The following is a 13540-nucleotide window of genomic DNA, read 5'->3' on the forward strand; positions in this document are numbered from 1 at the left end:
TACAGGAACGTTATATTATGGAAATGTTATCACATAATTGCTGAGGGTTAATTAAAAGCCCTTATGTGTAAATGATGATGATGATGATTGTCTTCTACTTTATGTTGAGTGCATTTGTCTTGTAGTGATGTTCCTTGTTTCCTTGTTATTTTGGAGATTTCAAAGTTGTTGCCACTTACTTTTTTTAAATAATCATTTCGTAATGCATTTTGTTGACCGCGCTGTCGAAGTGACGTCATTCGGAAGAGACTGCTGTTGTGAAGATGGCGTCGCTGCGCTGTCGGAGAGACCCGTGTGGATTTATCTGTCTGGTTTTAACTTATTTCAGTGTTTTCTACGCCGATTATGTGGTGATCCAGTATGTGCTGATCCCAGCTTACTCCGGGAGGTGAGTGTCATTTTGCGAAGTTGTCTCTACACATACGCAGTGTAGCAAAGTAACGCCATCCAGCTAACCACATTAAAGCTATGCACACATTAAATATTAGCGATGCACAGCAAACATATTTTCGTCATCAGACACCGTACATATTAAACCGTACTTATTAAATCTATCTTTGGAAACAGATCCATAACCTTTTCATCATTTTCTTCGACTCAAACGAGAAAGATAGCTTAGCTAGCAGTGTTGAGAAGTGGGGTAAGTTAGCTGCATAGAAACATGTGTAGCTCGCTAGTCAGTCCTGCGAAACGTTTTTACAAGTATTTTAGCATAACGACACATCTGTTAACGTAATGACTTTGGACGCACACCTGTGCTTTTCTTAAATAGACAATATTACATTTATATTTATTTATTTGGCAGACGCTTTTATCCAAAGCGACTTACAAATGAGAAATAATACAACGCGAGCTACCTGTGTTATAATATGAGTAGTTGAAGCATGTCCACCCAAAGAAGTTCTGTTTTGAGTAAAGCAGGAATTGGTGCTTTTTGGTAAATACTCTGTGGTAAAATGGACGTTAACGTTAACACGCTATTGGTAAATATATGTGGCCCCTGAAGGACTATTTTCTACTTAAGTATACGTAATTGAATTTTGCGTAATTGATTAATAATGATTTCAGCTAACGGTGAAAACGGTCATTTTCTTGGAAGTACAACATCATATTTGTTATAGTTTTGTTATTGTTTGTATACACTAATGTAGGTAATTTTTTAAAAGGCCTGAATGCCAAAAGAAAACTCAACCTCAGAATGGAGAGCTGCTGTAATGCCCGTCAGTGTCTGTTTTTAAGCTTTCTTTAAATGTATATCTTTACATACATATGATGGGGTGATCTCAAAGGAAACAATTGCTCTCTGTACTTTTCATGTGCAGTTTGGACTTTCAGTCCAAGTTTGCAGTTTGCCCATGTGGACAAAATTATATCAGTACGAAGTGTGATATTCTTTGTCTTACCTGTTTTATCTTGTTTTTTCTTTTCTTGATTTACAAAATAATATTTTTTCAACTTATCTGTATCTATTTCTATGTCATAAGATGCAGACATTTCAAAGGTAGTGATAGAACCATATCACTTTGATGATTTCAGTGATTCCATGTTGACATCTATGCCAGTATCCTATTGGTATCACCTGTCTCCAGCATAAGCTACCTGCTCAAACACAGTTGTGCTGTGGGCCTGAGCCTCTACCTGTGCTGTATTTGCTTACAGAGACAGAGGACAGAGACAAAATCACTTCAGTCTCCACAGCTGACAAAAAGTACAGTATTCTGTCATGCTCCTTCACACCATACAAAGCCAAAAAGCATGTTGCAACACATGTGATATGGTAGTCCAACATAGTGGCAATACAATGTATCCTTTCAAGCACTTAAAAATAAAACTCATCTGATCACCAGTCAGGAACAAGGGTGGATGATGTCCAAAGCAGCAAACCTAACCAGAGGCTTAACAGGACTCACAGGCCACAGATGGAGTCATTCCAGAAAGACAGAGAATTTCCAGGTATATAGTTAGACAGATAGCTAAGATTTAGGCTAAGGAGTTTACGTTGGTAGTTTCCTTCGGCCAGCAGGGGTAGTTTAGTTAGTTAGAAAATTAGGAATGACTGGGCTTTGTGGTCATTTCAGTATTTCAAAGGTTTTCATATGTAGAAATGTCTGTTTGTCATAGTATTCACTTCGTAAAATACTGATATTTTCCTTATCTCTTAAGAAGTACATCACCACCCATTTTGTACTTAAAATAATCAGAATCAGTGGTGTAATACTAGTATTACTTGATATCTTATCAAAGCTAAAATTGGCAGTATCTCTGCTTGTTGTTAAAGACCTGCCCCTTCTCCCTCAGTGGGCTGTGAATAGACTGGCATGTCCTTCAGAGAATCACGCTCTAAATTTTCTGGCTCTTTCCACTGGAATGAAACAAAAACACAGATAACATTTGCAGATACCAAACGCCCAACTCGTGAGCACTGTCAGTGGCAAAGCTGTCTGTTTGAAGCTCAGTGTCTGTGCTCATCTGAATAACATTTGACTTCAGATGCAACTGAGCCCTAAGCTGGCCAAGTCGGTAATGTTAGCTGGCTAGCAGTGAGTAGTTTACTGAGATGCAGCTAACGACGGAGTTTACGTATGTTAGCTATATAGTAGTTTTCGACGCCCATTGCCAATTTTATGATGTGTTGTATCTGTTGTAACTGCTGCATACAGTAGTAGTAGTTTTTAATCGACATGGCTATCTAAAGTTACAGTGTTCTCCACAAGTATTGTGGGTGTATTTGGTTGTTCTTCGCATGGTGATTGCAGAAGCTATTATTCCCATGTAATTTTGTTTGTAACTAAAAATCAGCTCCCCCCCCTCAGCGTGTGGTGCTCAATGCACGGGACCGTCTTCAATGTGATTCTGCTGCTGCTCCTGGCGTGTCACTCCAAGGCCGTGTTCTCTGACCCAGGTGAGGCTCCGCCTGTGCTGTGTGCACAGGACCGCTCTTCTGGGCTGTCTGAGTCGCTGCTGTTGTCATGGTACCTGTGATGAACACGGTATACAGTGCAAATTCCTCATGTGCCCGATGCTTGCGTGATCCATACATGAACAACACAGCTGGCACCAGCCTGCTCTTCTCTGCTTTTGTATGACTAAGTCAGCTCATACATTCTGATTCTGAATCACTCATATACCATATGTACATTTTCTATGATATATATATAAACTAAAAAATGTATATAAATGCGAATATGAACATGTGACCATATTCCAGAGGTGTGCATGCTGTTTGTGCTGATAGTTCCAAAAATTAAAAGTGTCCAATAAGCCTTTCTGCCGTCTTTCTTCAAACGCATGTGAGTATGATGACTGTCTCAGGTGAGAATGTACTGTGACTTTCCTCACTAGGTATGGTGCCTCTCCCAGACACAGCCATTGACTTCTCAGACCTCAGGTCTCAGTCGTCACGGAAAAATGAGAGGGTGGGTTCTCTCCTTTCCTCTTCTGTGCTCTTTGCCCTTGTACTCTAAGTATCCGACCAGACTACAGATGGTCAGATTCAGGGGTGAGGACTCTATATAGTGCAGGGGGACACACTGGTATCTGTTAAAGAGGCTTGTCTTAATCATTTTACTATTGAACAATGCTGTAATGAGGTCTGTGTTGAAGTATGTCTCAATTATTTCAGCAATGATGTGGGCCAGTGTTGAGGTGTGTTAATGAGGACAAGTAAGCCTTGCACTGCAGGGCTCAGTGTTTCGGTGTGTGTTGCTGCTGCTCCTTTTCAGAGCTGTGAAGGATGGACTGTGTGCAGTCGCTGTGAGACGTATCGGCCCCCTCGCGCTCACCACTGCAGAGTCTGCCAGCGATGCATCCGCCGTATGGACCACCACTGCCCCTGGTCAGTGTCTGACCGCAACACTGCTCACACTCTCTGACTGTTACTGTGGTCACCCTCTCTCCCTGACCGTAACTCTGGGTCAGTCTCTCCCTGACCGTAACTCTGGGTCAGTCTCTCCCTGACTGTAACTCTGGGTCAGTCTCTCCCTGACCGTAACTCTGGGTCAGTCTCTCCCTGACTGTAACTCTGGGTCAGTCTCTCCCTGACCGTAACTCTGGGTCAGTCTCTCCCTGACTGTAACTCTGGGTCAGTCTCTCCCTGACTGTAACTTTGGGTCAGTCTCTCCCTGACCTTAACTTTGGGTCAGTCTCTCCCTGATCGTAACTCCGGTCAGTCTCTCCCTGACTGTAACTCGGGGTCAGTCTCTCCCTGATCGTAACTCCGGTCAGTCTCTCCCTGGCTGTAACTCGGGGTCAGTCTCTCCCTGACCGTAACTTTGGGTCAGTCTCTCCCTGACCGTAACTCTGGATCAGTCTCTCCCTGACTGTAACTCTGGGTCAGTCTCTCCCTGACCGTAACTCTGGGTCAGTCTCTCCCTGACCGTAACTCCAGTCAGTCTCTCCCTGACCGTAACTCCGGTCAGTCTCTCCCTGACCGTAACTCTGGGTCAGTCTCTCCCTGACTGTAACTCTGGGTCAGTCTCTCCCTGACCGTAACTCTGGGTCAGTCTCTCCCTGACCGTAACTCTGGGTCAGTCTCTCCCTGACCGTAACTCCAGTCAGTCTCTCCCTGACCGTAACTCCGGTCAGTCTCTCCCTGACCGTAACTCCGGTCAGTCTCACCCTGACCGTAACTCCGGTCAGTCTCTCCCTGACCGTAACTCCGGTCAGTCTCACCTGGACTCGGGTTGCTCTTTCGTGCTGCTTCTCTTAGTTCTTGTTTCTCCCTCTCTGAGTGTGTGTGCGTTTTGGAATGGATCACGTCTCACAGTTGTTCTGTCATAGGATCAATAACTGTGTGGGAGAGCTGAACCAGAAATACTTCATCCAGTTTCTCTTCTACACGGGTAAGAACAAACACCACCTCACATGCTCAGTCCCAGGACTGTCTGCATTTCCACCTGAAACACTCACAGCTCAAAGTCTTTGTGCAGTTCTACCATAAACGCTGGCTATGCCCCAGGGCCCAGGTTTGAAACCAGCCATGCTGTTTGCCAGCAGTGAGTGGGAGCTCACAGAAGTGAAATTTGGTCCTCTGATTGGGGTGGTCAGACAGCCTGTTTTGAGCTGTTTTGAGATCTGTATCACAGGGCTCAGTCTGCACCTTGCTTTTCCAGAGCAGCTGTGTTTGAGTAAGAACTTTTGCACATTAATGGTTATTATGTGAAGTATGACCTTGGTATTTTGCTGTGGATAAGAGGGGTAGTCTGTCAGATTTATTTATGGTTCTTTAATCTCTGCGGATTTTTCCTAGGTTTGGCCAGTCTGTACTCCATTGTACTAGTGGTGTCAGCTTGGGTCTGGAGAATAAGAACTGAGAGAGAAGGGGATGGAGAGAGAGACAAGGAGACAAGTGAAGCTCCCAGCAAACACCTGATTGTGTGAGTATACAGACACAGACAATCACAGACAGAACCTGAGGAAGCACACTTCTGCTTGGGGTATTCTGCATGATTTTTCAAAAATGCTGTTGCATGTTTTTGTCAGTAGTCACTGCAGAACTAGCAATAATTAACACATTCCTTGTATCCTTGTATCCTTTGTACCCAAAACTTGACACTGATAACTTAAGGTCTAGCTTGCTTTTCTGACAGAATTTTAGAACATGTTATTGCATCCCAAATACAAACTCAAAAGTGGGGTGAATTGAGAATGAAGCTGATGATATTACATCTGTTATTGGCCAATTTTGAATTGAAGATTTAGAAAGAGGATCCACTTCCACATTTAAACATTTAACAACTTGAGTGGATGCACTTCTATTCTGTTGTGCTGGAATTCGCTCTTCATAAGAGCGTCTGCTAAATGAATGTAATGTAGTGTAATTCACATACTAAAAACACTTAATTTTATCAGATTTAGAGGGAAAGGCTATCTATTAGATAGTAGGCTATCTACTACAATCACTGCTTGTATAAAGTGCTGCAAAAAAATCAAAATGTACTCAATCTTTATTTTACGGTCTTTTTATTTTACATGGCAAACACAGATGTGCTGAACGGCAAATTTCGTTTTAACCCTTTCTCGTGTACGGTCACACCGGTGTGATTAAACTGGTGCGATTAGAACACTAGATTGGAGAAATTCTAGCTAATTTTAGCTTTGAGGAAACAGCAATTTAACTCTAAATATATGGAAAATGCTAACTGAAATCTATAAGAAACTTAATACCGGAAATGAAAACATAACGAACCATATAAGGTAACACGCACGCTACATACCATAACCAATAAGTTAAATGCGAAAGGGTTAAAATGAAATTTGCCGTTCAGCACATCTGCATTTGCCACGCCTTTCAGTAATTCAGCCAGGTAAATATCCGCGCTGGAATTACGGAAGGAAGTTGTGGTCAAACTTGATAATATGATTAATTTGCGTTAAAACATTAACACGTTAAAGTTTCCAGATTAATCGCGAATGAGCATTAACGCGTTAGAGTTTCCAGATTAATCTCGAACGAGCATTAACGCGTTAGAGTTTCCAGATTAATCTCGAACGAGCATTAACACGTTAAAGTTTCCAGATTAATCGCGAATGAGCGTTAACGCGTTAACGCTGACAGCCCTAAAATAAATAAATAATTGCGGTGATGCGGTAATAAGCTCAACCCCGCGGTAGGTGTCTCATGACCGCAGTATCGCGGTGATGCGGTTATCATCACAGCCCTATTTTCCAAGTAAGAATGCACACATCTGCCTGTGCCTTCTCACACAGGGTCTGTGCTAAGGTGCACAGGTGTTTTTCTTCCTACCTTTTCCCACTTCTTTTACAGGGTAACGTGGTGTGATTCTTTCTCAAAGCCCCAGCCTCATAGCTTCACTACAGGTGTCCCACATGGATCTGTCCTTGGCCCTCTCCTCTTCCCTTCTACACTCAGTCTCTGGGAGCATTGATTTCTTTCTTGCAATGCCACCTTTCTTCATCTCTCTACACTAGCTACCTGTTATGGAGATGAAATTGAAGAATGGAGATGAAATTCCAAACTCTGCTTTAAGCCTACTGTGCACTAACAAAAACTGTACCCCATACTTAACAGGAACGTCACCACTACACTACTGTTCCTGCCAAATCTAGCTTTTCTGAGCGGCTCAGTGGTTAATGCCTTTGCATTGAATGCAAGCTGAGCTCTATGGCTCCAGCTCAGTCCTAACTGTGTGATTTTCCAGCAGTAACCAGGAGTCCACAACAGCAGAGCAACCTGGCTTCATTCTGCTGGGGGAGCTGGAGTGCAGGGCAGCCAGAGTTTCCTTTCCTCACTGCTCCCTGGCGCCTGCGTGTTGCCATAGTGATGGTCCTCGCCTCATTGCTCCCTGGCGCCTGCGTGTTGCCATGGTGATGGTCCTTGTGGCACCTGTGTGTTGCTGTAGTGATGGTCCTTGCCTCACTACTCTCAGGCACCTGCGTGTTGCCATGGTGATGGTCCTCGCCTCATTGCTCCCTGGCGCCTGCGTGTTGCCATGGTGATGGTCCTTGTGGCACCTGTGTGTTGCTGTAGTGATGATCCTTGCCTCACTACTCTCAGGCACCTGCGTGTTGCCATGGTGATGGTCCTCACCTCACTGCTCCCAGACACCTGCGTGTTACCATGGTGATGGTCCTCAGGCGGCTCCCCGCTGTGCTGCGCTGGCTTGTGTGAGCGTGTTGAAGGCTCTCTGGAGTGAGTGTGTTGTGTGCTGCTGTGAGATGAGCCTCATATGCAGTTGGTGATTCCAAAACCAGGAGAAAAAGTAAAAAAACAAACATCAAGCTGTATAATAACTCCTCCCTGGAGCTAGCTGGGTATGATACACCACCCTCATCCTCTGCTTGTGCCATGACTTCTCAGCAAACTCCAAGCCCCCTCCACAAAGTCAGAATTTGTGTTAGTCAGTGATCTACACTGGGACATACTCAGACCAGCTGACATTGTCCTACAACAGTTAAGTTCTCGTAATTTTTTTTCCCCAAACTCACTGGCCTCTGTGACTCTACGCTTCCACAGAAAGCTGCTCTTCTTCACGTCTTGCTTATTAACACTGCCATATGCTTATTAAAATACCAGTGGTCATTGTTTCATTGTATTTCTTTACAGTGTGTGATTTTCCTGCTCAGATCTCGCTCTTATTGAAATTTTTCAATTACCAAACCTCAACATGGAACATGGAAGATAGCTTCAGCTTCATCCCACCAAAGAGGGTGCATAGGCCTCTTTTAAAAGCACCTTCATTTTTATTAGTTGTGCCATTAAGAAGGGTAGAATTAAAAATTGCTTGGTTTAATGATGAACTGGCCAAATTAGTCTAGCTCAAAAACTCAGTGGCGGAAATCACCTTACATTATTGTCATTACATACTGCCACACACCAATTGGCCTCACTAACATGTATTAGACATATACTAAAGCCATCCAAAACATGAAAGTTGGATTCTAAACAAAAATTCTTAGCCTGTGGGTCCAGTCATCAAAAGATCTGGTAGAGTGTTTGTAGCCTGGAGAACAAACCCAGTTCATCTCAGTTCCCTGTAAGTAAACATTTATGGGGAACTTCAACCCTTTTTGGAATCACCAATTGCACATTAGGCTCCCCACAGAAGTCTGTCCAGTTATGCAGGAGCTCTGGAGCATGAAAATGCCATAACTCACACTACAAGTCCCACAGTGCAAAGTGGAGGATCGTCACTGCTCCACTAATGTCATCGCAGCAGCTCTGAGCAACACCTCAGAGCTGCAAGACAAGACATGTCTGCTAGAGCCAGTTTGTCGTGCTGTTGTGGTCTCTAGATCAGGAGTGGGAGCTAGGCTGGAGGACTCAACGTGCACTCAAGACCAATGCACTGCTAACTAGTAGGGAGATAGATGTAGGGAGTGGAGGTTTTGCAGGCGTGTTTGTTGGTGCTGTAGTGATGTAATAATGAATCTCTTTCTCCTCAGGGCTCATTATATCATCCTGCTGGTAGAAGCTGTGCTGTTTGGAGTTTTTGTGATGGTCATCTTCTACGATCAGGTACCGCTGACCTCTGGGGTGCTTTAAAACTCTAATCATTGACAAGAGAAAATAGACTTGTCTGTCCCTAGCTGGTTTGTGTGTTCAGTCTGTCTGTGTCTGTAGCTGGTTTGTGTGTTCGGTCTGTTTCTGTAGATGACTTGTGTGTTCAGTCTGTGTCTGTAGCTGGTTTGTGTGTTCAGTCTGTGTCTGTAGCTGGTTTGTGTGTTTTGTCTGTTTCTGTAGATGACTTGTGTGTTCAGTCTGTGTCTGTAGCTGGTTTGTGTGTTCAGTCTGTTTCTGTAGATGACTTGTGTGTTCAGTCTGTGTCTGTAGCTGGTTTGTGTGTTCAGTCTGTGTCTGTAGCTGGTTTGTGTGTTCAGTCTGTTTCTGTAGATGACTTGTGTGTTCAGTCTGTGTCTGTAGCTGGTTTGTGTGTTCAGTCTGTGTCTGTAGCTGGTTTGTGTGTTCGGTCTGTGTCTGTAGCTGGTTTGTGTGTTCGGTCTGTTTCTGTAGATGACTTGTGTGTTCAGTCTGTGTCTGTAGATGACTTGTGTGTTCGGTCTGTTTCTGTAGATGACTTGTGTGTTCGGTCTGTTTCTGTAGCTGGTTTGTGTGTTCAGTCTGTGTCTGTAGATTACTTGTGTGTTCAGTCTGTGTCTGTAGCTGGTTTGTGTGTTCAGTCTGTTACTGTAGATGACTTGTGTGTTCAGTCTGTGTCTGTAGCTGGTTTGTGTGTTCAGTCTGTTTCTGTAGATGACTTGTGTGTTCAGTCTGTGTCTGTAGCTGGTTTGTGTGTTCAGTCTGTTACTGTAGATGACTTGTGTGTTCAGTCTGTGTCTGTAGCTGGTTTGTGTGTTCAGTCTGTTTCTGTAGATGACTTGTGTGTTCAGTCTGTGTCTGTAGCTGGTTTGTGTGTTCAGTCTGTTTCTGTAGATGACTTGTGTGTTCAGTCTGTGTCTGTAGCTGGTTTGTGTGTTCGGTCTGTCTGCCTGTTTGCAGCTGGTGTCCATCATCACGGATGAAACGCCGATTGAGCAGATGAAGAACAGGCTGATGAAGGACCGAGCAGCCGGCTCACAGCATACACACACAACACACACGCGCAAACCCAAACTGGCACTCCTGAGGGAGGTCTTTGGAAGAGGTGAGTGTGTCTGTGTACAGGATTGTAGTAGTTGTTAGTAAGTCTGATGTCTGCCTAGATTTGTGTGTGATTGGGTGTGTGTGTGTATACAGCATGTTTATTGTTGAAAAGAGACGTCTCTGTGTGTGCGTGTGTGTGTGCATGTGTATGGGTATGTGCATGCGTGCACGTGTGTGTGTGTGTGTGTGGTATTAATGCTCTGTGTGTATGCACAAGCGCATGTGTGCGTGTGTGTGCGTGAGTGTGTGCGTGCGTGCGTGAGTGTGCGTGCGTGTGTGGGTGTACGTGTGTGTGCGCGCGTGTGCATGCGTGCATGTGTGTGTGTGTGGTATTAATGCTCTGTGTGTATGCGCGAGCGTGTGTGTGTGTGCGCGTGAGTGTGCGTGAGTGTGTGCGTGCGTGTGTGCATGTGCGTGCGTGCGTGTACGTGTGTGCATGTGCGTGCGTGTATGTGTGCACGCGCGTGTGTGTGCGTGTGTGCTTGTGTGTGTGTGTGTACATGTGTGCGTGCGTGTGTGTGTACATGTGTGTGCACGTGCGTGCATGCGTATGTGCGTGCGCGTGCATGTGTGAGTGAGTGAGTGAGTGAGTGAGTGAGTGAGTGAGTGAGTGAGTGTGCGTGCGTGCGTGCGTGCGTGTGTGCGTGTGTGTGCGTGTGTGTGGTATTAATGCTCTGTGTGTCTCTGTTCTTCTTGCTGCTGCAGGGTCAGTTCTGTGTTGGCTGTTCCCTCTGCACTCTAGCCCTCCCTCTGCTGGGGGAATCAGCTACTCCGCTGTGCCAGACTATGATGTGTGATGCTGCTGACGGTGACACTGATGCTTCACAGATCTCTGCACAACTCCTGGCTGCAGGGTGTCTTTCCTTGTTCCACCCAAACATTTGCCTTTCACACACATCCCCATATCTCTTTACACAATACACACGTCACACTCCACTACACACTAATACACACCGCATACTCCATTCATAGGTATACACACCTCATAATCTACTATATGCTAATACACTCCTCATACTCCATTTCATGGTAATACACACCTCATACTCCACTGCACGCTTATACACACCTCATACTCCACTACACGCTATACACACACCTCATACTCCACTACACGCTATATACACACCCCATACTCCACTACACGCTATATACACAACTCATACTCCACTACACACTAATACACAACTCATATTCCTCACTAATACACACATACTGTTATAGGCCTGTGGAACATGTTTTTGCCTTGTCACTGGGAGACAATAGTATTTACAGACAGCACCATAGACATACTAACATTGTTTTCCACAAAATTACCAGTACTACTGTTACAATAATGAAGGGACATATTGTTTATTGTATAATTATTTATTAAGAGTATTACACCATCTATATGAATGTGTGCGTGTGTGTGAGCATATGTGAGAGTGTGCATGTAGACTTTGTTCTTTTGTCTTAACTGTATATAATGATGTATTTTCTAATGTATTCTTATGAAATGTGTTACATACCAAGGATGCAGATGTTCCATTACCAACCTGCACCTCCTTCTGTTACAGTCTCACCATCTGGTGTTTGACTTCTTACAGGATCTGTATATTTTTGAGCAAAAAGATAAGCGTAGTGATGAAGAATGTGGACGTTGCTATTTATTGTATTTTAACTGTGACCTGTTTTACCCGCGTGTGGAATAAGGTGAAAGTAAAGTCTTTTTTCATCTTGAGTCTGTTTATTTTTAAATGGGAGGGGGGTTAGGCAGAGGAGTCATAGTTTTAGCATTTGACTCATATCACCACATGCAGGAATTGAGCCCTCTGCAGGTAATGAGATTCCCATGGTGAGACGCACCCTCTGCAGGGATGAGAAAGTGAGATGAGCACATGTGTGCAGGGATTGATGAGCACGTGTGTGCAGGTATTGGACAGTGAGATAAGCATGTGTGTGCAGGGATTGGACAGTGAGATGAGCACGTGTGTGCAGGGCTTGAATAGAGATATTTTGAGATGGATGCCACAGCGTTTAAACCCCACATGTGGTTAAACTTCACAATTTGTTTAGCCTTTGCAAGTTGACTCTAGAAAGACCATATTCTGCAGTGCTCAGCCACAAGTGAGGTGCATGCAGAGAGAGGAACTAAACATGATATGATTGTTAGTAGTTTATATTCATTTTAGTTTAATTTCTCTGAATTGGCATTAAATGCTTTTGGATCCTTGCAGGTACAACTATGATGGCTTTATTCTTGGGATGCAGAAACACTGAGTGTTAAATCATATGATGTATGCAAGAGGATAGGCCACACTCATCTGGTGTGTACAAAAAGATGCTGGGGTTGTGCTCAGTGTTTGCTGTGAAAAAAACAGTTGTGGTCTAATCCAAACAGCACGGAAACCCATACATCTAAATGGAAACTTTACTTGTAATGACTTCACTCTGGTGACATGTGGTCTTCCCGGCATCCAGCATAAGGGGCCCCTATGGCAAAGTGAGGAGGGGCGAGGGAGCCCACAGGCCTGGCTGGGCTGAACGCTGAGCAGCAGAGCCTGGAACAGCTCTACAGCATCATATTTTAGCCACAACAAGCTGACAAGCAGGAACCTCAGCAGCAGTACAGCAGCATAACTATGGATGGAGCGTGTCTGAAAGTGCTCACTACAGAAAGGGCTTTACCTAAGGGTATGAAAGTGCTCACTACAGCAGGGGGTTTCAGAGTACAGAAGTGCACACTACATAATTTAATTATTTGTAATAAAGTATTGTAAATTGTGCATATCTATACACTTAGATGCAATAATTACATGTACAGTAATACATATATGAACAGTAATACTGTTACTATATTGCTGTAGTATTATAAATACACCGATGACGATAATTTGACCTATTTCATTCTTCTTATATAGTCATTTCTATTCTGCCAATACTCTCAAATAAACCACTACTCACTTCCATGGTACGCGTTTCCTTCCCAGTAGCAAGAATGCTTGTGCTTGGACATATGTGGTCCTTTAATTAGAAAAATGGGTAAATGCTGTATTCTGAATGATGTTTAAATGGCGTTCCTGTGGTTAAAGCTTGACATCATTGTGGAAGATACTGGTAAGTTATTTCTGTCCCATCGGCAGTAGGACTAGTGTCAGCGAAGGGCCTTTCGCGGCTCCTTGTACGTATATGCCAGCGGAACTCTGAAGTCTAAACAAGACGCAACTACGCCTTGCTAATTTTGCTTGCAGCTGGGTGGGGGAAAATGAGCTTGATTGTTTGTATTAGTAATGCTGATTGCTGGGTAGTTAATCTAACATTGCAACATAAATTCCTCCTGTTTAGCTCGTCATCTAAAACTAGCCTGTGCGACACGTGTGGTGTTTACACATGACGGGGCACTGCGATCTGAAACTCCTGCTTTCGTAGAGACAATGATCACTATGAATTAAACAT

General features: G+C 44.0%; 1 protein-coding gene across 2 annotated transcripts; it reads left to right on the top strand.

Moving 5' to 3' along the window:
• Positions 1–256: 256 nt before the first annotated feature.
• zgc:77880 (zf-DHHC domain-containing protein) lies at positions 257–11780 on the top strand. 2 transcript variants are annotated; one of them, XM_036550732.1, is made up of 10 exons: positions 333–388; positions 1660–1708; positions 2814–2902; positions 3343–3416; positions 3723–3835; positions 4780–4841; positions 5249–5375; positions 8905–8977; positions 9959–10103; positions 10808–11780. In XM_036550732.1, the coding sequence occupies exons 3-10, from the start codon at positions 2827–2829 to the stop codon at positions 10897–10899; spliced, it is 762 nt and encodes a 253-aa protein (XP_036406625.1). In that variant the 5' UTR covers positions 333–388; positions 1660–1708; positions 2814–2826; the 3' UTR covers positions 10900–11780. The 2 variants fall into 2 exon arrangements, with proteins under 2 accessions (XP_036406624.1, XP_036406625.1); XM_036550731.1 differs by lacking the exon at positions 1660–1708 and having other exon boundaries at positions 257–388.
• Positions 11781–13540: the final 1760 nt, after the last annotated feature.

Source organism: Megalops cyprinoides, chromosome 18 (assembly GCF_013368585.1).
Source record: "Megalops cyprinoides isolate fMegCyp1 chromosome 18, fMegCyp1.pri, whole genome shotgun sequence".
NCBI lineage: Eukaryota > Metazoa > Chordata > Actinopteri > Elopiformes > Megalopidae > Megalops > Megalops cyprinoides.

Coding starts and splice junctions, on each gene's coding strand:
- zgc:77880 (XM_036550731.1), top strand. CDS start 264: ATGGCGTCGCTGCGCTGTCGGAGAGACCCGTGTGGATTTATCTGTCTG. Junction 2,903..3,342: donor GGCCGTGTTCTCTGACCCAG/GTGAGGCTCCGC, acceptor TTTCCTCACTAG/GTATGGTGCCTCTCCCAGAC. Junction 8,978..9,958: donor TGGTCATCTTCTACGATCAG/GTACCGCTGACC, acceptor GCCTGTTTGCAG/CTGGTGTCCATCATCACGGA.